Source organism: Puntigrus tetrazona, chromosome 24 (genome assembly GCF_018831695.1).
Source record: "Puntigrus tetrazona isolate hp1 chromosome 24, ASM1883169v1, whole genome shotgun sequence".
Lineage (NCBI taxonomy): Eukaryota > Metazoa > Chordata > Actinopteri > Cypriniformes > Cyprinidae > Puntigrus > Puntigrus tetrazona.
The window spans coordinates 4900619-4925618 of record NC_056722.1 but is presented as its reverse complement, the minus strand read 5'-3'; the positions used below and the strand labels follow the sequence as shown (position 1 = coordinate 4925618).

At 35.8% G+C, this 25000-nt stretch overlaps 3 protein-coding genes across 12 annotated transcripts in view; 2 read left to right on the top strand and 1 right to left on the bottom strand.

Moving 5' to 3' along the window:
- Nucleotides 1-5335, top strand: part of wdr48a (WD repeat domain 48a) — a 15541-nt gene extending 10206 nt beyond the window's left edge. For all 3 annotated transcript variants that reach the window (XM_043225871.1, XM_043225872.1, XM_043225870.1), the window contains 5 exons: nucleotides 260-365; nucleotides 434-521; nucleotides 609-685; nucleotides 1914-2103; nucleotides 3438-5335. In XM_043225871.1, the coding sequence (XP_043081806.1) occupies nucleotides 260-365; nucleotides 434-521; nucleotides 609-685; nucleotides 1914-2103; nucleotides 3438-3533 (557 nt within the window). In that variant the 3' untranslated portion in view covers nucleotides 3534-5335. The remainder of the gene's footprint in view (nucleotides 1-259; nucleotides 366-433; nucleotides 522-608; nucleotides 686-1913; nucleotides 2104-3437) is intronic.
- Nucleotides 5336-6219: 884 nt separating this feature from the next.
- On the bottom strand, nucleotides 6220-11859 carry gorasp1b (golgi reassembly stacking protein 1b). 2 transcript variants are annotated; one of them, XM_043226864.1, is made up of 9 exons: nucleotides 11672-11859; nucleotides 10922-11002; nucleotides 10642-10845; nucleotides 9609-9695; nucleotides 9406-9536; nucleotides 8195-8315; nucleotides 7936-8029; nucleotides 6810-6872; nucleotides 6220-6734 (listed from the first exon to the last, which is right to left on the bottom strand). In XM_043226864.1, the coding sequence occupies exons 1-9, from the start codon at nucleotides 11726-11728 to the stop codon at nucleotides 6589-6591; spliced, it is 984 nt and encodes a 327-aa protein (XP_043082799.1). In that variant the 5' UTR covers nucleotides 11729-11859; the 3' UTR covers nucleotides 6220-6588. The 2 variants fall into 2 exon arrangements, with proteins under 2 accessions (XP_043082799.1, XP_043082800.1); XM_043226865.1 differs by having other exon boundaries at nucleotides 6810-6869; nucleotides 11672-11858.
- Nucleotides 11860-12116: 257 nt separating this feature from the next.
- ttc21a (tetratricopeptide repeat domain 21A) overlaps nucleotides 12117-25000 on the top strand; it is a 16491-nt gene continuing 3607 nt past the window's right edge. For 3 of the 7 annotated variants that reach the window (XR_006247970.1, XM_043226849.1, XM_043226850.1), the window contains exons 1-26: nucleotides 12118-12259; nucleotides 12349-12478; nucleotides 12616-12726; nucleotides 12803-12972; nucleotides 13982-14104; nucleotides 14173-14330; nucleotides 14402-14486; nucleotides 15064-15162; nucleotides 15429-15621; nucleotides 16749-16846; nucleotides 16964-17158; nucleotides 17235-17370; nucleotides 17448-17605; nucleotides 18368-18577; nucleotides 18969-19207; nucleotides 20047-20119; nucleotides 20207-20314; nucleotides 20395-20536; nucleotides 20635-20735; nucleotides 21213-21401; nucleotides 21466-21576; nucleotides 21688-21769; nucleotides 22273-22423; nucleotides 23209-23364; nucleotides 23434-23614; nucleotides 24609-24833. Coding sequence is in view for 6 of the 7 variants with exons in the window: in XM_043226849.1 (XP_043082784.1) it covers nucleotides 12233-12259; nucleotides 12349-12478; nucleotides 12616-12726; nucleotides 12803-12972; nucleotides 13982-14104; nucleotides 14173-14330; nucleotides 14402-14486; nucleotides 15064-15162; nucleotides 15429-15621; nucleotides 16749-16846; nucleotides 16964-17158; nucleotides 17235-17370; nucleotides 17448-17605; nucleotides 18368-18577; nucleotides 18969-19207; nucleotides 20047-20119; nucleotides 20207-20314; nucleotides 20395-20536; nucleotides 20635-20735; nucleotides 21213-21401; nucleotides 21466-21576; nucleotides 21688-21769; nucleotides 22273-22423; nucleotides 23209-23364; nucleotides 23434-23614; nucleotides 24609-24833 (3651 nt within the window). In the remaining variant the exon portion in view is untranslated. Of the gene's footprint in view, nucleotides 12260-12348; nucleotides 12479-12615; nucleotides 12727-12802; nucleotides 12973-13981; nucleotides 14105-14172; nucleotides 14331-14401; nucleotides 14487-15063; nucleotides 15163-15428; nucleotides 15622-16748; nucleotides 16847-16963; nucleotides 17159-17234; nucleotides 17371-17447; nucleotides 17606-18367; nucleotides 18578-18968; nucleotides 19208-20046; nucleotides 20120-20206; nucleotides 20315-20394; nucleotides 20537-20634; nucleotides 20736-21212; nucleotides 21402-21465; nucleotides 21577-21687; nucleotides 21770-22272; nucleotides 22424-23208; nucleotides 23365-23433; nucleotides 23615-24567; nucleotides 24834-25000 lie in introns of those variants that run through there. The other 4 variants (XM_043226853.1, XM_043226854.1, XM_043226852.1 and 1 more) reach the window with 4 other exon arrangements.

Sequence of the window (25000 nt, the reverse complement as noted above, 5' to 3'; positions counted from 1 at the left end):
GTGTGTGTGTGTGTAATGTTATGGATTAAAATATGTAAATTGCAAAATTATACATAGTTTAGTTTAATGCTAGATGTTGATGATGATGATGATGATGATGATGATTATTAAAAAAAAAAAAAAAAAAATATTATAATTAATTTCATAACCGAGTTAACTTCCATAATGTAATATATTTCAGAATATTCATTCAATCAAACCTTGCTCTTGATCTCAGTGAGCCGCTGCTGATTCGTCCAGTGTCCGTGTGTTTCCTCAGTGAACGGTGAGCACGAGAGCCGGATCCAGAAAGGGAACGGGTATTTCCAGGTGCCTCCGCACACTCCGGTGATCTTCGGGGAAGCGGGAGGAAGGACGTTATTCAGGTGCGTGTCTTGTGTTGGATCGGCTCTGTGCGCGCCGCAGTTCTCTACAGCCTTGTGTCTTCGCTCAGGCTGCTGTGTCGAGACTCCGGAGGAGAGACGGAGTCCATGTTACTCAACGAGACGGTCCCGCAGTGGGTCATCGACATCACCGTGGACGTAAGTGTCCCTGCGGTCCTCTCCGGAGCGATCCACGCTTGCCGTCTCTGCCACATGAGTGCGTGTCTTTCTTTCTTTCTCCTGCAGAAAAACATGCCCAAATTCAACAAAATCCCGTTCTACCTCCAGCCCCATTCGTCTTCCGGAGCAAAAACACTGAAGAAGTACGTCTGAGTCTGAAGCTTTTGGTTCTTGGTTTTTCTCTATAGACAAGTAGATTTGTATCTGCAATTTTAAGATGGACTTTCAGGCTTATCTTGGTTTAAAGGCGCAGTTCACCCAAAAATGAACATTGTCATAATTTATTCCAGACCAGGAATATGTGGGAAACAAAACACTTGATGGTAGCCATTGATGTCCATAGTAGTTAAAAAAAACAAACTCTATGGAAGTCAATGGGTACCAGCAACTGTTTGGGTCCCAACGTTTTTCAAAATGAGAATTTTTAAAAATATATTTTGAAGAATGATCGGAACCAAAGCCAAACGTTGATGGTAGCCATTGACTTCCATTGTGTTTTTTTTTTTTAACTACTATGGAAGTCAATGGGTACCAGCAACTGAATTATTGGAACCAAAAGGTTGATGGTAGCCATTGACTTCCATAGTGTTTTTTTTTTTTTTTTTTTTTTTTTAACTACTATTGAAGTCAATGGGTACCAGCAACTGTTTGGGTCCCAATGTTTTTCAAAATATGATCATTTTTAAAGATATATTTTGAAGAATGATCGGAACCAAAAGGTTGGTGGTAGCCATTGACTTCCATAGTAGGGAAAAAAAACCCTATGAAAGTCAATGGGTACCAGCAACTGCTTGGGTCCCAATGTTTTTCAAAATGAGAATTTTTAAAGATTTATTTTTAAAGAATGATTGGAACCAAAAGGTTGGTGGTAGCCAGTGACTTCCATAGTAGTTAAAAAAAAAAACACCATGGAAGTCAATGGGTACCAGCAACTGCTTGGTTCCCAACATTATTCAGAATAAGATACTTTGAAGTAAGTTAGGAACCAAATAGTGTTTTGAAGAACGTTGACAGCGTACGGTAACCAATGACTTATTTCATATTTGAAAAAAAATAAATAAATACTATGGAAGTCAGTGGCTACCTGCAACTCTTTGGTTCTCAACATTCATCAAAACACTTTAGAAATATCTATTTTTGAAGAATGCTGGGAACCAAAGCGTTGGCGGTAGCCACTGACTTCCGTTGGCAGGGAAAAATAAATAGTCAACGGTCAACTATTTGGTTTCTACTACTCTTCAAAACAAGATTTCTTAAAGTATGTTAGGAACTAATTAGTTCCTTCAGAAGAACTCTTTACAGAAGGTTTTATAAATGAATGGCGCTGGAAAAGTCGCAATCACCGAATGCACATGGTGTTTGTGTCCGCAGGGATCGTTTGTCGGCCAGTGACATGCTGCAGGTGAGGAAGGTGATGGAGCACGTGTATGAGAAGATCATAAACCTGGACAGCGAGTCACAGACGGGCGGCTCGGCCGCAGAGAAACCCAGCGAACAGAAGGAGGAGGAAGACATGGCAGTACTAGCAGAGGAGAAGATCGAGCTGCTCTGTCAGGACCAGGTCAGTCACTACTTTCTTCTGTTCTTTAAAATGAATTTATTATTCATTATAGCACTAAGAATGCCAATATATCACACAAAAAAAATAAATAAAAATAATAATAATAATATATTTTATTTATTTTTTTACATATATATATATATATGTGTGTGTGTGTGTTGTATGTATGTTTATAACAATACATCATATTTTTACAGTACAGTTGAATGTACAAAATATCATAGTACTGTACATTTACAAAACAGTGTATACTGGATTTAATTTACTCTTTAATTACGAATGTAAAAAAGCTCAATCTCCTTTGATAACTTCTAGGACTGGCACATAAAACGCAATATATTGTGCAGCTTGTCAGTAAAGCTGGTTCTTTGATAGATACACATTAATACATTATTTGATATATTAGTATATAATATACTAATACATTATTTAGCGTTTAAGTAGATGTAAAATGTAAAAATTATTGCATTTTATGTAAAACTTTTTTAATTTTTTTGTTTCGTTTTATTTTAATTAACATTGAAATGGTTAATGTTTTTGAAAATGTTTGATCGTAGCCTCGTGGGTTTAAAATCATTCACCATATTGATAATTTTTTTAAATCTATAAATCTATATATATATATATATAAAAACTGAAAAATTCTATATATATCAATGTATATATATATATATATATATATATATATATATATATATATATATATATATATATATATATATATATATATATATATATATATATATAAAAACTGAAAAATTCTATATATATCAATGTATATATATATATATATATATATATATATATATATATATATATATATATATATATAAAAAACTAATATATATATATATATATATATATATATATATATATGGTATATGTATATGTGTGTGTGTGTGTATATATATATGTATATGTGTGTGTGTATATATATGTATATGTGTGTGTGTGTGTGTATATATATAATATATATGCATGCATATGCATATTTTATTTATTTATTTCAGATCAATGATTTTAAATTTTGAAGTGCACCAAAGCATGAAAAATAATTCACCAAAAGTACAAAATTGCTAAAAAGAAAAACCATTAAGTTGAGGGTTAAACACTTCCCAACTCAATAAAATATTCCGTTCCTATGATGATTCACGTGCTCTTCTTCCTGTATATAAACACACAATGCACATTTAAAGGGTTAGTTCACCTCAGAATGAATCTCAGATTTCATCAAAAATATCTTTGTTTGTTCTGGTTTGGTGCATAATATTCACTTTAACCCTTTAAAGAAATGCCGTCTTTGTGACCTGATGGTGTCGCGTTGCTTCCCGAAGGTTCTGGATCCCAACATGGATCTGCGGACGGTGAAGCACTTCATCTGGAAGAGCGGCGGCGATCTGACGCTCCACTACCGGCAGAAATCCACGTGAGGCCTGGCCCCTCGGGAGAAACTCCACTCATAACAGCTCACATTCAAAGCACACGCTCACCTGCACTTCCCGTCTTCGTCATCTTCCTCGCACGGGCCGCTCGGCTCACGCATGATCACCCCCGAGCAAACGGGAAGGAGGAGCGCCGGAAAAAACTCGCCTGGCGAAAAGAGAGCGATTTTCCCGCCTGTATGGTTTTTATTTCTTCTTCTCGGCATGAATATTCTTTTGATGGATGCCATATCGAATGCGTTTCGTTTTTTTACCGCCACTTCCTCCTCGTTTAACATTCCAGTGATGCGTTTCGTTGCCAATGACGCCATCGAATCCAGTCGGAGCCGAGGAACTGGTTTGAAACCGTCTCGCGTAGACGGACTGAGAGAACTCCGCGAGCGCCGTTTTCCCATGATGCATCTCTCCGACGCGCCGCGCTCACCGGTGCATCCGTTTCCTGTACATACGTTGTAATTATTTTGTAGTCCACTTGAACTCGAGTTGGAGGTTAGGAGCTTTTTATTTACGTTTCTTTTTAAGAAAATGTACGGTATCTTCACAAAGGTGCTTTTCCGTGTAAAATACGACGAGCGTAGAGGGGCGGGGATGTTCGAAAACGTCACAAACGGACGTTTTTGTGTTTTAAAGGAATGGTTCACCCACGGAAACGGACAAATTGCTGAAATGCGCTCACCCTCCGGTCGTCTGAGATGCAGATGAGTTCCATTCTTCAGGTTTGGAGAAACGCAATAAGGGAGTGAATGGGTGCCGTCGGAATGAGAGCCGATTGGAAACATCACGATGCTCCGGTCCATCGGGTAACATCTGGAGAAGACGAGAGATGAAACTAAACCAGCATTAAGACGTTTTCAAACCGTTCGAGTCCACGATAACACTTCCTCCAGTGATAAAGGGTTCTGGTCTGAATCGGGAGAGAAATCTGCAGAGCCAAAAAAGCACTAAACATATATATATAGACATCTTAGTCTTAATGCTGGATTAGTTCGATCTCCAGACGTTAGCGAGCGCTGCGGATCGTTGCAATGTCTTTACGTGACTCTCGTTCCGACGGCACCCATTCACCTCCATCACCGATGCAATGCTACATTTCCCCAGGTCCGATAAAGAAACGAGCGACGATCCGAGGCCGAGCACATTTTAGCCAATTAACGTTTCTGGGTGGACTGTTGCTTTTAAAAAGGAGTGATTCACCCCAAAATGAAAAGTCAGGTGGTCATATGGAAATATCAGCTGACTGCTTCTGAACAATATGAGGGGGAATAAATGAGCATTTTCATTTTCAGATGAATTATTCCTTTTATCCAGATGTTGAGTGTGTTGTCTTTCCTGTGTGTGGACAGGAAAATACTATATATATATATATATATATATATATATATATATATATATATATATATATATATATATATATATATATATATATATATATATATATATATATATATATAAAGCTATGAACTATTGAAGGATGGCATGGCTGGATGGCAAAACTCAGTTCATGTTTTTAATTTATGCAAAACAAGACAAAAAAACTTCTGCAAACGTTTGTCAATCATACAAAGATTTGCACAGTGTTCTAGCGAAATGTATTCATGTATATATTTGGTCTTAGATTAAAGACAATTAAGATGATAATTATGATTATACGAAACCATCGGAAACTGAACGGAGAGAGGTTTTAAATCGTCCGTGTCCACATCCCCTGTATTTATGCTTCCTGTGTTGATTGTAATTATATGCAGTATATTTTGGGTAAATAACAGCTTAATAAATTAACCAAGAATGAATGCGTTTAAATGCACACTCTTTCTTTAGAAGAACCGCCGGAGATGTTGACGGAATCAGATCCTGGTTAACATCCTGCTAGTGTTGGTAACCTGATGTTTACCTGCTTCTTTTGGACCGGTTTAACAGGCTCCTCTGGTTATTAAAGATAAATGACAACGGCAATAAACCCAAATGAGTGTTATATGCATTATAGCATTCTTTAATGCATTCGTGAAGTTGCATCGTAAGCCTTCAGAGCTTTATCATCATGATAAACCCAGCAGAACAGTACTTTTATACATTCAGCAAAATGAACCCAAACTATGACGTGCATCCTCTATGCGTCAAGTATCTGTTTATTATTATTATTATTATTAATACGTTTCTCATTTTCTGAAGCAGTAAACGGTGTCTGCATTTGCATGTGTCAGTATTTCCGAGGTGTTGATCACTGATGGCACGGCACTTTATTATAATCTAGAATAAATAATGTTTAATTGTTTTATTTACACTCGTGCAGCTTCTGCATAAACTATGCATATCATTTTTTGTGTGTGTTTTGTTTTCTTTAAAGCAGTATACAATCTGGCCTTTGGGCTTATATTTAATAAACTGAATATTTATCATGTTTAATGTTTAAAAAAAACTGTGTATAAAATTAAAAATATATATATATATATATATATATATATATATATATATATATATATATATATATATATATATATATATATATATATATATATATATATATATATATATATATATATATATATATTTTTTATATCATGTTTAAAATTATATATATATATATATATATATATATATATATATATATATATATATATATATATATATATATATATATATATATATATATATATATATATTTATTTCATGGACCAGTGTCCAAAACATTCACGACAATGAGTTCCAGCTGCTTTCCTGAGATATTGTATTAGTTATTAAAATCACTCCTGAAATTAATGAAATCAAATAAAAGAAATTACAATCATTGCATTACGGAAATGTGCTTGGACTGATAATAAATAATGGCGCATCGCAAAAGGAAAATGTTTCAACTATACTGTAGAGGATTACTGTGAGATGCACGAATGAAAATATAGTTTCTAGCTACTCTATAAAGCGTGAGAGTGTATGCGTGTCACTTAAAATAAAGCATCTTTTCTGTGTATGATCCTGCAGTCGGCACTTTCTAACAGCAGCACACGGATGAGAAGACCATCGATCCTCTCCGAGGCCCAGCTCACTCTTATGAGACCGCTTCGGGTGTAAAAGTCACAACCTCTTCATCTTTTGCTTCCATGTTTAAGATCACAGGCGGCGTCTGCACGTCGTAGAGCCCCGAATCCTCCTCCTGGAGCTCTGCCGTAACCACCGCGCCGTCTTCAGAACGACCTTCAAGGAGGGAATGACGCCGGATGAGAGGAAAACACGGAGAAAAACATTTTTAAAAGGTAATGTGATACTTACTTAAAGCGGACGCATTTTCCCTGCTGCAGACGCCTCCATCATCATCATCATCGTCGTCGTCTGCTGGTAAAGAGGAAGCAGATGAATCTAAACGTCCAGAAAGATCCGCTTTGTCAAGAGTTACAGACATAATTGGAACCGATTTGGAGATACGTAGCGTTGCGTCGATGCTGTGCAGTGAATGGGTGCCGTCAGAATGAGAGCTGATATCAACGTCACGGTAATCCACAGCACTCCAAGTCCATTAGAGAAGACAAAAGCTGAAATAAATTCATTATTAAGACGTTTTTAACTAATATATGAATCCATAATAATGCTTCCTCCAGTAAAGGCTTCTAAAAGCTGTGCAGAGTTCTCTCCTGATTCGGACCAGAACACTTTTTTGCTGGAATGTTTCAAGAATGTTCTGGCAAGGTTCTCTCAACGTTACAAACGAACATTCTGCCAGTATCATTAACAGAATGTTCGTTTAAAATGATATGGTTTATAATAATGTTACACACACACACGCACATACATGTACATAAAATATGTACATATATATATATATATATATATATATATATATATATATATATAAAATATGTACATATATAAAATATGTACAAATATGTGTATATATATATAAATATATACATTTTTTATACACACACATTTATATATTTATTTTTTGTTTTTGTTTTCTTTAAAGCAATATACAATGTGGTCTTTGGGCTTATATTTAATAAAGTAAATATTTATCACGTTTAAAAAAAAGTAATAAATTATATATTATTCACGCATTTCTTTTTCCCTGAACTGTTTCAGCTGAACGTTCATCTGATGTTTTGGTAATGTTTGCAAAATGGTATAACGGGAAGTTAATGTCAAAAGATGGTGTTTTAGTTAAAACCGCCTTCACGATGTCTTATTTGTGGATTATTGTGATGTTTTTATCAGCTGTCTGGACTCTCTTTCTGACGGCACCCATTCACATCCACTACTGAGACGCTGATGCTACTCTACATTTCTCCACATCTGACGAGTCTGAGGGTTAGTGAGTTTCCAGAACATGTACGTTCATCTCAGTTCGCTGCCGTGTCTCATTCTGATATCTTAATGAGTGTCCGTGTCATGTTTCACACACCGGGTGATTTCTCAGACGTGTCCTGAATGAATCCCTGCCCAGCGTCTGCGGTCACGGCACGCTCCGACTCGTTTGAGGACTTCTCTAATGATAACTGAAACAAGACCCGAAATATTAGACGTTTTATGAAGGCCAGTATCATTAGAACCTCACCCAGGCCACATTTCTGCCCAAACGAGGTCAATAATGAAGCTGTGAGGGTCCTGACTTACATATATTTTTAAATACAGTTTCTTTATTGAGACTGGTGTGTGTTCACCTCAGAACAGTGCTCTTCTTCCTGGGTTTCAGAGGCTGCTGATGAGTTCTGGTGCTGATGTGAAGTGAGTGAACGCATGGGGATACGATGAAGATATCCAAAACCAACACCACAACCCAGACTGACAGCACACACACACACACACACACACACACACACACACACACACACACACACACACACACACACACACAGACACAGACACACACACACACACACACACACACAGACACACAGACACAGACAGACACACACACAGACACACACACAGACAGACACACACACAGACACACACACACACACACACACACACACAGACACAGACACAGACACACACACACACACACACACACACACACACACACACACACACACACACACAGACACAGACACACACACACACAGACAGACACACACACACTGTTTACAATACAGCAAGATTATTACAGTGAAGTAAAACCACAAAATAATTCAATAAAATGTAAATTGCCAATACTTCACATTTAAATTAAAGTACTAAATTAAGACGTAAAAAAATAATTATATTAAAATGTATATATACATACACAAAAACGCACACATATAGATACATTTATACATACACACATATATATATATATATATATATATATATATATATATATATATATATATATATATATATATATATATATATATATATATATATATATGTATGCGTGTGTGTGTGTGTAGTTATTACAGTGAAGTTAAACCAGAAAATAATTCAATAAAATGTAAATTGCCAATACTTTACATTTATACTTTACATTTACAAGTTATATATATATATATGAAATTTTTGAAAAAGGCGATATAAGACTAAATACATTACAGCTAATACAATTGAATAAATACCATATAGACTTGAGAGAAACACTTCATAAAATTGCCAAAGCTTTCACTAAAATGAAAACAAAAAAAAGAAAATTAAATGAATAAAACGTATTAAAAAAAAAATATATAGACTAGAGATGATACTAAACACTGGTGGGATGCATTCAAAACTAATATATATATATATATATATATATAAATATATAAATTATATTTATATAATTTATATATTTATGTATATATTTATATATATATATATATATATATATATAATTTATATATGTATATATATATATAATTTATATATATTTATATATATATATTTCATAGCTCTGTGTATATGTAGTGTAGTGTACCTGCCCTCTCCGCCCCAGGCTCCGTTGGGAGTGATCAGGACTTCTCTGCAGCGGTCACTCTGTGTGTTATACACCAGCAGCTTCAGAGCTTTGCCCTCGGACGCCTCGATCAGCGAGAAGAAGTCCTCCGACTGAGGGAGTGTGTGATTTCATATCAGAGCGAACATCCTCATGATAAAGGCCTCTTCAGAGAGCGCTCTTACCTCCTGCAGCACCTGGTCTGCTCCCACGATGTAGTCTGAATACGGCCTGAGTCCCGCCAGCTGAGCCGGAGAATTCAGATCCACGTCCTGCAGCCCGGAAAACAACACAGTGCTCTCAAATACATCCCTTTCTGGGAAAACAATACTCATTTTTAAGCGTTTTCCTTTAAATTACTGATTGAATCGATCTGGGTTTATACACATGTATTTATGTAGAGGGGTCTTAAACATTCATTTTAATCAGGAAGTGCTAAGATACTAATATTTTAAATACAGAGATGAGTTAATAAGAAATTATTCAGAGTATTGGTTATTTTAATATTTTGTTAAGCTCCATTACTACTGTCATTACATACAATAATACTTTTTAACTATAAATATACATTTTCATTTAAATTATGCTAATATTTTTATTATTATTAAATAATAATAATAATAATATATGTATACACACACACACACACATATATATAAATTAAAATATTTGTTGTATTTTATTTATTGTTTTCTAATTCAATAATAATACTGATAAAATGTGTAAATTACAAGTAATCAATAAACACATTTTCATTTAAATTATGCTGCTAATATTTTTATTATTATTAATATATATATATATATATATATATTGTTGTATTTTATTTTATATTTTGTATTTTATTTATTGTTTTCTAATTCAATAATAATACTAATATAATGTATAAATTATAAGTAATAAACACATTTTCATTTAAATTATGCTGGTGATATCTTTTTCTTTTATATTTTTAATAACAAATAATAATAATAATAATATAATCATAATGTTAGCTAAAATTATATTAATTAAAATATTTTATTTGTGTTTTTAATAACAACAACAATATTACAGATAATAATAGTTGTGATAATAATAATAATTTTTTTTTTTTTTTTTTTTTTTTTTTTGTAGGGGTTTTCTGATACTACTAGACTTCAGGACCCAATTGGGAAAAGTATGGTCTAAATAAATAAATGAAGGAATGAATGAAAGCAAGCAAGCAGTGGGGCTCACCAGCACATGCCACACGTTGTGATTGGCCCCCTGGAAAGAGCAGAAGCGAACGCTGGCCCCTAATAATCCCTGGCCGCCCCACATGTTACTGGGGATGACCTCCAGCTCTCGGATCTTCATCACTTTACTGCTGTAGACCTCCAGCTTCACGGGCTTCTCCACGTTCGCCTTCAGGAGGTCCTTCAGCAGGCTGCTCTCTTTATTCTGAGAGACATGAACTTCATCAGAACGTGCACTTTTTAGTGAAACGCGCTCGGAGCGATTCAGGATGAGGTCTCACCAGTCTGGTGTGTCCAATGGACAAAATAAAATCAAAGAAGGGCTCCAAACCGGCTCTCTCTGCTGGAGAATTTTCCTGAATCTGGGAATAAAAGCGGAAAAGAAAAAATTATTTCTAAAAATACAATTTAATGCGTCTTTAGTCACATAAATAAATCAATTCCTAAAGAAATCATAATTTCACTGCATACGTGTATTTACCAGTACACATAAGCATACTACTAAATCAAAATATATATTCTATAAAATTATAAAAAAACAGGTCATCTTAAAACAATAACAAATATCCATCAATGGGGTCAGAAAAAATAATCTTATTTTTTACAAATATAATTTTCCCCCTGGTTTTAAGCAACTTTTTTTTTTTTTTTTTTTTTTTTTTTTTTTCAGAAAAACTATATTAACATCTTTTTTCTTTTTTTTTTTTGCTTCTCGGTTACATTAAGAACGTTAAGATATTAAAAAAAAGAATATGTTTTACAGTGTTGGACCTGATCCAGAAGGATTTTGATGGCATAAGAAAAGCCTTTAAAGATTTTAAAACCCGTATTTTTTTTATAATATATTGAAGGAATATTTAAATCCTGTTCACATCCTGATGTGTTTGACTAGGACACGCATGCAAAACCTTTAGGGCACGCATCATGCACTTGAAAAAACCCTTGTGAGTCGCTGATTCGTCAGACTCGGTGCCTAATTAAATGCAATAATAACTAAATGAGTATTTTCCAGCGCTAAATATCGCACTCACCCCATGCACATGATATCCACCCTCTGCAGCAAACACGCTCTGAATCAAACCCATCATGAACTGCGGCCAGCCGGCGTCCGAACGCAACCTACTACGGCCAAGGTTTGCTCATGAATATTAATCAGTACATGGGGACGTTGCTTGGTAACCTTCCTGAAGCGTATGGGATGTACTCATTAATATTCATTCGAACGTCCGCCTTTTAGCCAATCGCGTAGAACCTCTGGCTGCGCGTGTCGTGACGCAACGCCTTCGCCGTAGTAGAATCCGTACAGTCAGCTTTTTCTTAGTTACCTCAAACGTCCGCACGAAGAAAAACGAAACGCAACGGTGTGAAAACGAGTTAAAATAAAACGATAAATTCGTCACCCCGCTAGTTTAAACAGACGTGAATAATCAATACCAGTCGATCGATTTGTATCCTTAATACAGGCTCCCTTTTCTGCGTTTGATTATTATTCCTGCGCAGGTGGCCGCTTGACGTATTTCTGTTATTTTTAAAATCACAGGTGCCGTTCGTTTCAGAAGAACTTGCTGATTTAGTTAAATCACGGACAAAACATGTCAGAAAGCGACGAAACGTGTTTGGTGAGTTTTGATTCGATCGTTTCCAGCTTGTTTTTAAGAACGCGCGCTTCAGAAAGCGACGTTATAACGACTGACGTTTGTTTTAACAGCCGTTACTCATTTATTACATGAGGGAGAAACACTACAGACGGGCCATGAACACAGCTGTGGGGAGCTTAAAGTTGTACAAAAATGATCCAGTGCTGCTGTTTTTCAAAGCTTTTGCAACTCTGATGGAAGGTAAGGTTTAAGTGTGTTTGTTTATGGCTGTGTTTTTCACTTTAAACGTGTTTATGATGATATTGTTGGTTATTATGATGGTTAAATGGCAACTGATGATGATGATGATGATGAAGGCACTTTCACTTGCATTGCAGGTCACACACAGGAGGCTCTGAGAGAGTTTGTCCATCTGAAAGCTCATCCTCATCTGTGTCTGTGTTCAACAGCAGCTCTGGTTCACGCACACAAGCTCATCGAAACTACCGGTAAGAGATTCACCGAACCCAACCGCCGTCGAATGAAGCCTCGATCCGCCGCTGCTCTGTCTTTCTTCCTCCTCAGGAGATGGAGAAGCTGTGCGGGAGCTGACCCGTGAGCTGAAGCTGTCTGGATCCGCGGCCGGCGAGCGGGCGTTGTATTACGCAGCCCTCTTTTACTGGATCCTGGGGATGAATCTCAAAGCCAGGACGTGCGTTAAAAAGATGCTGAAGCTCTCTGGGACGTCACCGGAGGTTTGCCCACATTATCACACCCATGCGTCCATTTCTAAAGTCTCCAACTGATCCAAACGCATGCTTTGAATGGTCTGTTTTTCAGCTGGTGCTTAACGCGCTGCCACATCTGTTTTTATCGAGTCTGATCATCAGATCTGATTCCAGAAGCTTTACTTTCGCTGTTCCTCAGCGATGCAATGATCTTCACAGGCCTCCGAAACATCCCGCGTTATCAGAGGAACATTTATTTCTTCATCGCTCAATTATTGCATTGCATTACATGTTTGGATCATTTTAATCTCATCTTACCCGGACGTATTATTGGAGATATAGAGGGACCGCTGATATTTATATCATTTTATGCGAGTATCCGCTATGCTGCTATAAATATCTCACCGACTTACGTTACAAGCTCTCAGAATTTCAACAGAAGTATCAGCCTCTGCAGTACGTATTTTATAAGACACATTTTTTGCACAGTTTTTCATCCTTATTCTCAACAAATTTTCTTATTTATGAGAAAATTGTCAGGTTTACGCTGTTAAATGCCGCTAATAAAAATAAATAAATAATAATAATAAAAAAAAAAAAAAAAAAAAAATATATATATATATATATATATATATATATATATATATATATATATATATATATATATATATATATATATATATATATATATATATATATATTTATTTATTTATTTTTTTTGTATTTTTTCCCCCTTTTATATATTTGTTTATTTTAATTTTTTCCTTTATATATATATATATATATATATATATATATATATATATATATATATATATATATATATATATATATATATATATATATATATATATATATATGACACAAAATACATGCATACATTTTTTTATTATTTCTTTTATCTTAAGGCTATATAACCTGTTCTATTATTTTCCAGAATAAATATTATGTTATTTCATATTTAAATGCTGAAATGCCAGTGTGGTTGGAGAGGTGTATTCATGCTGTTTGGTGAATGGTTTGTGTTCATCAACAGGGGCTTATTCTGAAGGGCTGGATTGCGTTGACCTCTGACACCGACGAGAGCCGACCTCAGGCTATACTCTACTTTGACAGCGGTGTTCGGGACACTGGCAGCTTATTTGGACTCATGGGAAAAGTAAGACGTGTACCGATGAACTCTCCCGAACGCTCTTGCAGGGACTAAGCGGTTTCTTTGGCGCGCAGATGGAGTTCTTCCTGGCGAAGCAGAGCGAGCAGGACGCTCTCGACCTCTCCAGTCGGATCACGGCCTCTCACCCGGACTTCAGCCCGGCGCTCCTCGTGAAGATGAAGGCGTTCATGTCTCTACGAGACTGGGAGCGAGCGGAGGCGGTCGCACGGAGGTGTGCGCCGCTCTCAACTTACCGTTAAGTAGAGAGTTTTAGAAGCTCTTCAGTGTTTTTTTTGCTTGCAGAGCTCTGGAGAGAGACAGACATGATCTGAAAGCCCTTCAAATGATGACCGTCATTGCTGCGGCTAAAGAAGGAAAGATAGAGCTGGTAATTTTGTTTATTTTTATTTAAATTCACATCGAATCGGTTATAGCGTTACACATAAAGCCGATGCCACATTTGTAACTTAAATTAAGATTATCATGCACTAAAATAACCAAAACCTCTATATAGTGTTTATTAACACTGTATAAATAATAAAGAAGTAGAAGTACAAAAAATTAAAGGCAATTAACTACAAAAGGCATTAATATTTTGAATCAGTGTTTATTTTTTGTTTCTAAGATTTGTTTGAATTTTTGTTAGTTTTTTTCACTTTATTCACTTTTAATAACTTTAATAGTATTCCGAACAAAAGTGTAAATGGGGGTTCGTAGAATAGAGTTCATAAAATGAATAGGGTTTGCCTAGAAACAGTTTCACAAATGAATATGTCGAATTATAAAGACCAAAAAATGTGCAAAATGTGTTTAAATCTGATTTATTTGCAGCGTAAAACATTTTTACAGTGAACGAAGATTTTCCAGAAATGTTTACAATCCCAAAAATGTGTACAATTATTAGATTTGCAAGAGTGTGGCACGTTTTAAATTCACTCATGCCCTTTCGTCGTTCTGTGTTTCAGCTGAAAGAGCGTCTTCAGGCTTTAATGAGAGCGCTTGAGATCTCCGAGCCCAGCAATCCCAGCCTGCATGTGGAGATCATAGCAGTCGTCAGCCGACTGGTGCCATTCGCTCCAAACATCCTCTTGCACGCTACTTCATACTTTTATTTGTGTGTCATTTAGATCAGGCTTGTTTATTAAGACGAGCTGAACGCGCTGGGAGTGTATGTGTCCCTAGGTGTCTGTTTCTATGATGCTTGTTGCCCGTGGGACGTCCCTGAGCTACTCATTTCTGTTTTGGAAAACTAATCTACCCTGCCTGATTATAAGTCTGTCTGTTATACAAGTCGCTGTAACGCTCCAAACTATTCTTTTCCCAACTGCAGTGTGGACACGAGCCAGAGATCCTGCAGATGTTGACCGTGTTTGTGCGTCGAGTGTGTTCACGAGCTCCGGCGGCGTCTGATGTCCTCTGTGAACTCGGCTATCTGCTCAGTCACCAAAACAAGTACAGAGAAGCCCAAGAAAGCTACTCTGCAGCACTGAAAACAGACCCCAGGTGCACCTCGGCGTTAGTAGGTACAGTGTCATCACTTCCAGGCGGCAGCCGTATCATCACTGTACAAACACGCTATTTTCACCCCAACAGCAAAAGAGCTAAAAATATATAAATACATTAATAATAATAATAATAATAATAACTAAGATTATTACAAATATTAAAAACAAATATTATTTTGTTTATTAATAACCAAGATAAATAAAATAACAATAATTATTATTTATTTATCTTGGTACATTATCTGAATTAAGCGTTTATATACCACAGTAGTATTTGTGCAAAAATATATAATTAATATATACAGTAGAATTTTTCTTTATGCAGTGTTTCTATTTTATTATTATTAATTTATTTATTTATCTTAGTGCATTATCTGAATTAAGCATTTATATACCACAGTAGTATTTGTGCAAAAAAAAAAAATGTGTGTTTTATATATATATATATATATATATATATATATATATATATATATATATATATATATATATATATACACACAGTCAAATTTATTTTCTTTATGCAGCGTTTCTATTTTATTATTATTATTATTATTATTATTATTATTATTATTTTATTGCATTATCTGAATTAAGCATTTATATACCACAGTAGTATTTGTGCAAAAAAAAAAAAAAATGTGTTTTATATATATATATATATATATATATATATATATATATATACACAGTCAAATTTATTTTCTTTATGCAGCGTTTCTATATTATTATTATTATTATTATTATTATTATTATTATTATTATTATTTTATTGCATTATCTGAATTAAGCATTTATATACCACAGTAGTATTTCTGCTAAATTTATTTTAAAGCATTGTGTTCATATGTGTCTGATATTGTAGGCCATTATAATAGAAATGTTATACGTATTTACATTTCGCCAATTATTTGTGACTATAGTGAACATTTTAATGTTTATTATGTTATAATTTCCAACTTGCTAGATGGATACTTGTGTAGATGAATCTGGATCTTTTGCATCACTGTAATATGAATTTGATAGAATGAGTTTTCAATTAAAATAATGTTGCAATGCAAAAAAAACACATGCTAAAATTTGCTTTATTTTCTTGCCAAAACCTATATGCTTATGGTCTATGTCTATTGTACACCTTTTTCTAGGCACTATTAGATGCCAGCTGATGTGCGATCAGCTCGAGGAAGCTGCCCAGCAGCTCGAGTTTTTCTGCGAAGTGCAAGAGTCTTTCGGAAAAACAGCGGTAAAAAGCTGAAATAATCCTATTTCTACAGTCCACCCATCTAGTATTGGAATTAGTGTCTTTTAACGCACGCTTAGATGAGTGATTATAAGTTTGCAAATGCGTTTGATTTAACAGGAAGTTCCTATGCTGAAGGCTCTGTTGGGCAGGAAGCAGAACGCAAGCGAGGAGACGGTGATGAAGCTTCTGAAAGACGCCACCGATCTCCATTTCTCGGTGCTTCGTGGGTTAAACTACGGCGTGGAATACCTGAGGATGCTGGACCTCAGTTTCCTTTTGCAAATAGTGCGCATGCACCTGGAGAACAAACAAGTAATAGTTTTCATAACAAACCCCTAACCCGCTTTAAATACAGATGGGTAGTTAGTAAGTCTGAACCCCTTTCCAGGATTTTGCTCTTGTTCCTGGACAAACTCCGCCGTTCTGGCTGAAACACTCAAATGTGATCCTGGAAGCCGTCGTGCGAGCTCTTCCCGGCGTGCCGCTGGCCTCTTATTACATGGCACACGTCAGCTTCCTCCTAGGTGAGTCTCAGAGTTAAACGCTCCAGCCGAGCTGACGCTAGCCGTCGCTGAGAGACCGTCCCGTGATGCCTCTGCAGGCAGACGCAGAACAGCCCAGCACTTTTTGAACCTGTGCACGGAGAAGGACCCGAGCGTCCCTGAGGTGCACCTCCTGCAGGCCCGTCTGCACCTGAGCGCTGGAGATCACGGCCGCTGTCTGAGCTGCCTGGAGGCTGCCGGCGCCGTCAGCTTCGAGGTCTGAGCAGCAGGAAGTCTTCAGTGCATGTGCATTTATTTAAGCATGCTTGCAACGATAAAAGTGATTAGACGCTGACAGGGAAATACATGCAATGTAAAAAGCATAGAAGAAGACTCTTCTCTTCAGCAAGGCTGCATTTAATGTGCAGTAAGCATTTGAAATATTATTGGTATTCAAAAAGGCTGTTTTCTATTTCAATATAATTTAATTCTATAGTTTTCAGCATCATTACTCCAGTCTTCAGTGTCACACGACCCCTCAGAAATCATAATAATATACTGATTTGCTGCTCAACAAACATTTCTGATTATTATCAGTGTTCAAAACAGTTGTGCTACATGCTAGTTTTGTGGAAACCATGCATTTTATTTTTCAGGATTCACAAATGAATCGAAATAGTTCAAAAGAACAGCATTGATATGACATAAATTAATGCAGCCTTTGCTGAATGAAAGTTAACTTCCCCAAACTAATAAACTAGACCTCACATTATTTCAGTGTGTGTGTGTGTTTGGAGCTTGTGTGTGTGTGTGTGTTTTAAGCTCGTGTGTGTGGATTTTTGTGTGTGTGTGTGTTTTTGAGCTTGTCTGGATTTTTGTGTGTGTGTGTGTGTGTTTGAGCTTGTCTGTGGATTTTTTGTGTGTATGTTTTGAGCTTTGTGTGTGTGTGTGTGTGTGTGTTTTGAGCTTGTGTGTGGATTTTTGTGTGTGTGTTTTGAGCTTGTGTGTGTGTGTGTGTGTGTGTGTGTGGATTTATCAGGTTCGAGATCGATTCCAGTTCAATCTGCTCAAAGCTCGTGCTCTGCTGAGATCCGGAGACCTGAAGAACGCCATCCAGTGTCTGAAGATCACCATGAACATGCCCGGGGTCCGCCGGCCCTCAGAGGGGCCGCAGTCCTTCATCTCCACCAGCGAGAGAGTGTCCGTGCACCTGGAGCTCACAGAAGCGCTGAGACTCAACGGAGAACAGGTCCAGCGTTTAAAGGAATGCACAGAAATCATTTGATCTAGTAGAGAAGCACAGAGTAAATGACAAGACTGAATAAATTGTACTAAACCTTGACAAGATACGATCAAATAGAGATGTGCATTAACATGTCAGCAGTGTAGCAAAAATATTATTTGACTAAATTATTAAGTGTGCTTTTAAATATTGTTGATTTAAACTGATTGTTTTGTTTTTTTTTTACTTTGAAAAGCTAGATAAAGTGATAAACACATTTTGGCTGTTTAATTGATGGGTAACACATGAATGTAAATAAAAATGCATTGGTTAATAAGTAGTTTTTTGTCATGTCGTATCCTCATAATCTACCGAGTTACTGTCATGTACACTGTTGTAAAATGATTTCTTTCCTCAGCATGAGGCCGCTAAAGTCCTGCAGGACGCCGCTCTGCACTTCAAAGGCTCACCGGAGGAGACTCGTCTCGTTCTTGCTAATGCGGACCTGGCTTTAGCGAGAGATGACGTGGATGCTGCTGTAGACGTGCTGCAGAACATCCTCCCCGCTGAGTCAACCTACATCCAAGCCAGAGAGAAGATGGCGCATATTTACTTGGAGAGGAAACACGATAAGAAGCTTTACATCGCATGTTACAGGTCCGATATCTCCTTATTTGGTGTGAGAGGTCATAGGTCACATTTTGCCCAAGTCACATTTTTAAAAGAGAAAACCTGTGTGTGTGTATATATTTTTTTTTTAAAAATATTATTATATATATATATATATAATTTTATATTAAGAAAAATTGTTTATATATATATAATATATTTATATAATATAAATATATATGGATTTAGAATTGAATTTAACTAAAAAAAGACAAGTAATATAAAGGCAAATAAATTAATTAATTAAATTAATGCACATGTAAACATTTTTTCATTTTAGAAGTATGTCAAGTTTTTTTTTTAATTTTTAATTAAATAATAAAAAGTAGTATTGGACATAAGTTATCACATGGATTTAGTATTAATAAAAAAAATTATTTGTGCTGCAGAGGTGGCACAGAAGAACATTTTCAGGTATTTAATGAGGCTCAGAGGTGGCTTGAGTGCAAATAAACTCATGAAGATTAATGTTTTAAATACAACACTTTAAACTGAAATATTAAATGACTGAAATTCTAGGTTAAAAATTAAACTTAATCCACCAGCAGGTGGCAGCAAGTCACTGATTTTATCCTTGAATCGTTCATTCAAATGATTTGTTCGAACAGCTGATTCATTCGTGAATGAATCAGGTGGCTGTCTTTCTGAATGGGTAGTCATGAGTCACTGATTCGTTAGATTCATTCAAACCGTATTTTTCATGAATAAAACTCTGCTGTGTTTTAGTTCATTAGTCCATGTTAGCTCAGGTCTAATAAATAATCAATGATCAATCAATATAATATGAAATTGTTAACTTACATTAATCATTTTGTTATTTCATTCAGACAAATAAGTGAACAGCTTCCAGGAGCTCATACTATGATCTTGTTGGCTGATGCTTTCATCAAGATAAACCAGGTATATACATAATGATCTTCATTCGGCTTCTCCGTACCAGACCTCTCTGTAAATATTTCTAAACCATAAAATATCTTGTTCTTAAAGCCAGAAGAAGCAGTCAAGATCTACCAAGAAGCAGAGAAAATTGCTCAGAAAGATACTTTAGCCCTGAAAATAGGCCGGGCTTTAGTGAAGGCTCACGAATACGACACGGCAAGTGGCTGCCACGAGGACTTCTAATTTAACATGGCAAAGGAACCGCTTGTTTCTCATCTGTAGGGGTTCTGTTTCAGGCTGTGGGCTGTTATGAGACGGCTCTGAAGACGGATACGCTGGACTGTCTTCTGAGTGTGGAGCTGTCCGAACTGCTGCTTAAACTGAAACGACCGGAGAAAGCCCAGAAGGTCCTGGAGAAGGCCTTGGATCATGAACCCAGTACAGAACTGCATTCGAACAAACACGTCTGAACCGTGAGAAACGGGGTTGTTTTTGTTCTCAGCGTGTCTTTTTTTTTTTTTTTTTTTTTCTCACAGCTTCTGCTTTGACCGCTCTGATGAACGAAGTGAGAGTTTTACGAGTGCTAGCAAAAGTACTGCGCGCCAGGAATGAGTCTGCCCTGGACGTCATGATAAAGGTTCGCTTTTAAAGTTAAAATAAACATTTAAAGGGATAGTTCACCCAAAAATGGCCGTCCGTGATGTAAACGAGCTTGTTTTTCAGCAGTTGATGAATGGGTGCCGTCAGAATGAGAGCTTAACCAGCTGATAAAAACAAGTTTATTTTCTTCAAGTCATTTCGTCCGTCCATTATCTATAATAATGCTTTCTACGGTCCAAAAATCCAGCCACATATTTGTTTGGATATGTTTTGGATCTCTCCTGATTCGAACCCTTTTTCGTTGGAGGAAGCATTATTATTATGGATGCATATTTGAGTTGTCAAAAACGTCTTAATGCTGAATTGTTTCGGCTCCAGATGTTAACCGATGCACTGGAGTGCTCTGGATTATCGTGATGGTTTTTATCAGCTGTTTGGACTCTCATTCTGACGGCACCCATTCGCCGCAGAGGATTTAATGCAGTGCAAACGAATAAAAATGCTCTTCTGTCAGTTGCATGGTCTCCAGCAAAAAGTAGTTTCCCGAATCGCGAGCGAGCGACCGGAAGAGTACGAGGACGAGAGGAAGCTGTTAGTGTTGATCTGTAGTGATTGGGCTCACGAGTTTGACCTCAGACGTGACCTGGAAAAGGCCAAACAGCACTACACTGACGCTTTAAATCACTGCCCGGATGATGAGGAGGTCAGTCAGCTCACATCTCTCTCAGGGAGAGAACGCTTTGTCACATCCGCTCTGTTTTCTGCAGGTCATCTTTCGTCTGGCTCAGTTGTACTATGAGTATCAGAAGCTGGATTACTGTGAGGAACTGTGTCTGAAGGTCCTGCAGCTCCATAAAAACCATCCCGCTGCCTCGATGGTGCAGAAATCCCAAACTTGTTCCCAAACGAGATGCTCAGCAGTTAATTGCAAACATTTATCTGTATCTCTCTGTATATTTGATTTTTATTTTGTTTTGTTTTATCCTCAGCTGTTGGCTGAAGCATTATTTTGGAAGAACCAAAAAGAGGAAACAGTCAAGATTTATGCCAGTATTATGGAGCTAAACCCAGGTGGAATGAAATAAGTTTGACACCAAATTGTGTTATTTTAGTATAATTGACATTTTCTCGATCTGTCTCTCTCGCTATCTATCTATCTATCTATCTATATATATATATATATATATATATATATATATATATATATATATATATATATATATATATATATATATATATATATATATATATATATATAAATGTGTGTGTGTGTATATATATATTTATTTATTTTAATGGTAGAATTCTTTTTGTTTGTTTAATGTTAAATTAATTATTTTTCTTTTTTTAATCTAGCCTGAAGATAAAATTTCTACATTTGTATAGAACAATAGATTAAAAAAACTTAAATAAAAAAATCTATCCTTTTTTTTTATATTTATTTATTATTATTATTATTATTAATAAAAAAATTAATAGGTTTTGCACATTTTTATTTTAAGTTTTTAGTTACCTTTTTTAATAACCATGACTTAAACACTGACGAATATCTCTCTTGTTTCCATTTTCAATAGACAACTTTCATGCCATGGCCAAGTTTCTGCACGTTCTGCGCAGGATGGGGAGACTCGATGACGTCCGGTCCGTTTTTACAGCGTGTGAAAAGTTCAGTCCACTGTCGGTCAGAGAACCAGGATATCATTACTGCAAGGGTCTCTACTTCTGGTCAGTCTTCATCAGACAGCGTTATAATTTGTATTCTAATGGGTGTAGTTGTACATTTTTTGGAAAGAGTAATGATGGTAAAGCAAAAACATTTGTTTCTTATGAATTTTAACTCTATAAGAGTAACATATTTCATCTCAAAAAAAAAAAAAAGTGAAAATTCAACAGCAATATTAGTAAAATATTTTATAGTAATTCTTTTATATATATATATATATATATATATATATATATATATATATATATATATATATATACTTTTAATATTATAAATATATAATATAACTTTTTTTTTTTTTTTTTTTGAATACATTTGACATACAAATGACATTTTAAGTTTTTTTTTTTTTTTTTTTTTTGATTTATAACATTCTGTCTTGTGGGTTCGCTTTTTCTTTTGTTAATGAGACATTTGGTATACTTAAAAATAAATAATTTTAGTGGTATTCTAGGCTGAGTACTAGAGGACAATTTATTATTTGTAAAACGCGAGCTGAAAGTATTCTAACTTTCAGTGCTTTGAGATCGTACTTGACTTGAACGCCTTTATAGTCGTCTTGTTATTGTGCATGCATCGAAATCAGGAGCACTGCATGAAATACAACGACTGAATATCACGACAGCAATCCGAGTAAAGTGGCCTTTATAGTATTGCACGGTGGCCTTCACATTATGTATTGCACATTGAGATATAGTGCATATTACAACATTTAGTAAACACATATGGTATTTCGCCCCGACGTAGTATTTGATAAATAAAGTGACGTGATGCTGCTTGACCTCAGGCACTCGTCTCAGGTGAGCGAAGCTCTGACGCACCTGAACAAGGCCAGAGCCGACACGGTCTGGGGAGAAGCAGCGCTGGATCTGATGGTCCGGATCTGCCTGAACCCCGACAGAGACGTCTTCGGAGGAGAGGCGTTAGGACGAAAGGAAACGAGGTGAGAGCGACTGACACGCGTCCGTGTTCAAATGAGAAACTCACTTCCTGCGGTTCGTTTCTCCGGCAGTGACTCTGAGAGCGAGACGAGAATGAGCACCGCTCTCAATATGCTCTCCGTGTTTCGCCCGCGATCTAAAGCCGAGCACGACAAACTCCGGCTGCTCTCGAACCTGTGTCGAATCCACAGCAAGGAGCCCCGAGAGGTGCAGAGAGCCGTGCTGGAGCTCGCAGACATGCAGGCCCAGAACGTGAGACGCCACTTCTTGTCCAGTTATTAATAGACACTTTCATTTGCTGTGTTATTTAGTCTCTAGCCCATTGGGGAGCGTACTGATGTGTTTTCTTCTACCCGTGAAAGTGTTTTTAGGAAGTTAATGGCTTTAAAACCATGAACTTTATGCATATTGTATTTAGGGATGATTTTGGTACAAATGTCGCAACACAGGATTTTCAAGATTGCAAAATGTTACCACTGTTGTAATTGTTTACTGTAGATATGAGGCTGAAATGTCACACTCTTTATAGTAAAGCTATATATGGATAAATATATAATAATAATAATAATAATAATAACGGTTAATAATAACGTTTTTGTGTGTATATGTATGTGTGTATATATATATATATATATATATATATATATATATATATATATATATATATATATATATATATATAAATATATATATATATATAAATATAAATATATATATATATATATATATATATATATATATATATAAATATAAATAAATAAATATATATATATATATATATAAATTAGTAGTGTGTGTACTTTTAATGGTTTGTTATTAAGCTGTGTCTATTATTCACCTTTACAGTTAAATAAATTAAAAAAACTGAAAATATAAATAAACTAATAAATAAAAGACAAAAACATGAACTAAAGCGTTAACTAAAATTTAAAATGAAACCAAACAAAACAAAGAAAACCTGTAAAATACATGCATGCATATATGAAAGTAATATCGGTTAACTAATGTTTGAATCAATAGTTTTAATGATTTGTTATTAAACGTTTCTATTATTTACCTTTACAGTGAAACTAAGGAAAATAAATGCATAAAAATAATTAAAAAAACGACAAAATGCTTAAACGTTAACTAAAAGCCCTCTGAAAATACAAATTACGTGATGCATATTTCTAAATGTGTGTGTGTGTGTGTGTAAATGTTCTAAGTTTGTTCTAAAGGTTTATGAGTGAAGCTCTGTCTGTCTCAGGTGATGCTGGAGGCGTCGTTGCTGACTCTGGCTCAAGGTTTCGTTCAGCTGAAGCAGGTTCCCAGAGCCAGAAACTTCCTGAAGCGTCTCTCTAGGATCGAGTGGAGCGACGCCAACGCTGAGGACCTGGAGAACGCCTGCCTGCTCTTGGCTGACATGTACGTCAAGATGGGAAAACACACGCAAGCGGACAAACTGCTCGACTGCTGCCTGCGACACAACCTGGTGCGTTCCCGCTCGCTTCACATTCACTTTTTAGTCCAGATCTTGAGAAAGCACGGTTATTTTCATGCCTTGTGCTTGTATACAAGCTAAATAATTATGAATCGCTTAAGTAGTGAATTGTAATTAGTGTAAATAGAATTGCACATAAAAAAACCTCTCTGTATTAC

Excerpts from the sequence above, each read along its gene's own strand:
- gorasp1b (XM_043226864.1), bottom strand. The coding sequence starts at position 11,728 with ATGATGGGTTTGATTCAGAGCGTGTTTGCTGCAGAGGGTGGATATCAT. Across the intron at positions 11,003-11,671 it reads GTGGATATCATGTGCATGGG|ATTCAGGAAAATTCTCCAGC; the intron begins GTGAGTGCGATA and ends TTTTATTCCCAG. Across the intron at positions 6,735-6,809 it reads GGAAAATGCGTCCGCTTTAA|GTCGTTCTGAAGACGGCGCG; the intron begins GTAAGTATCACA and ends CCCTCCTTGAAG.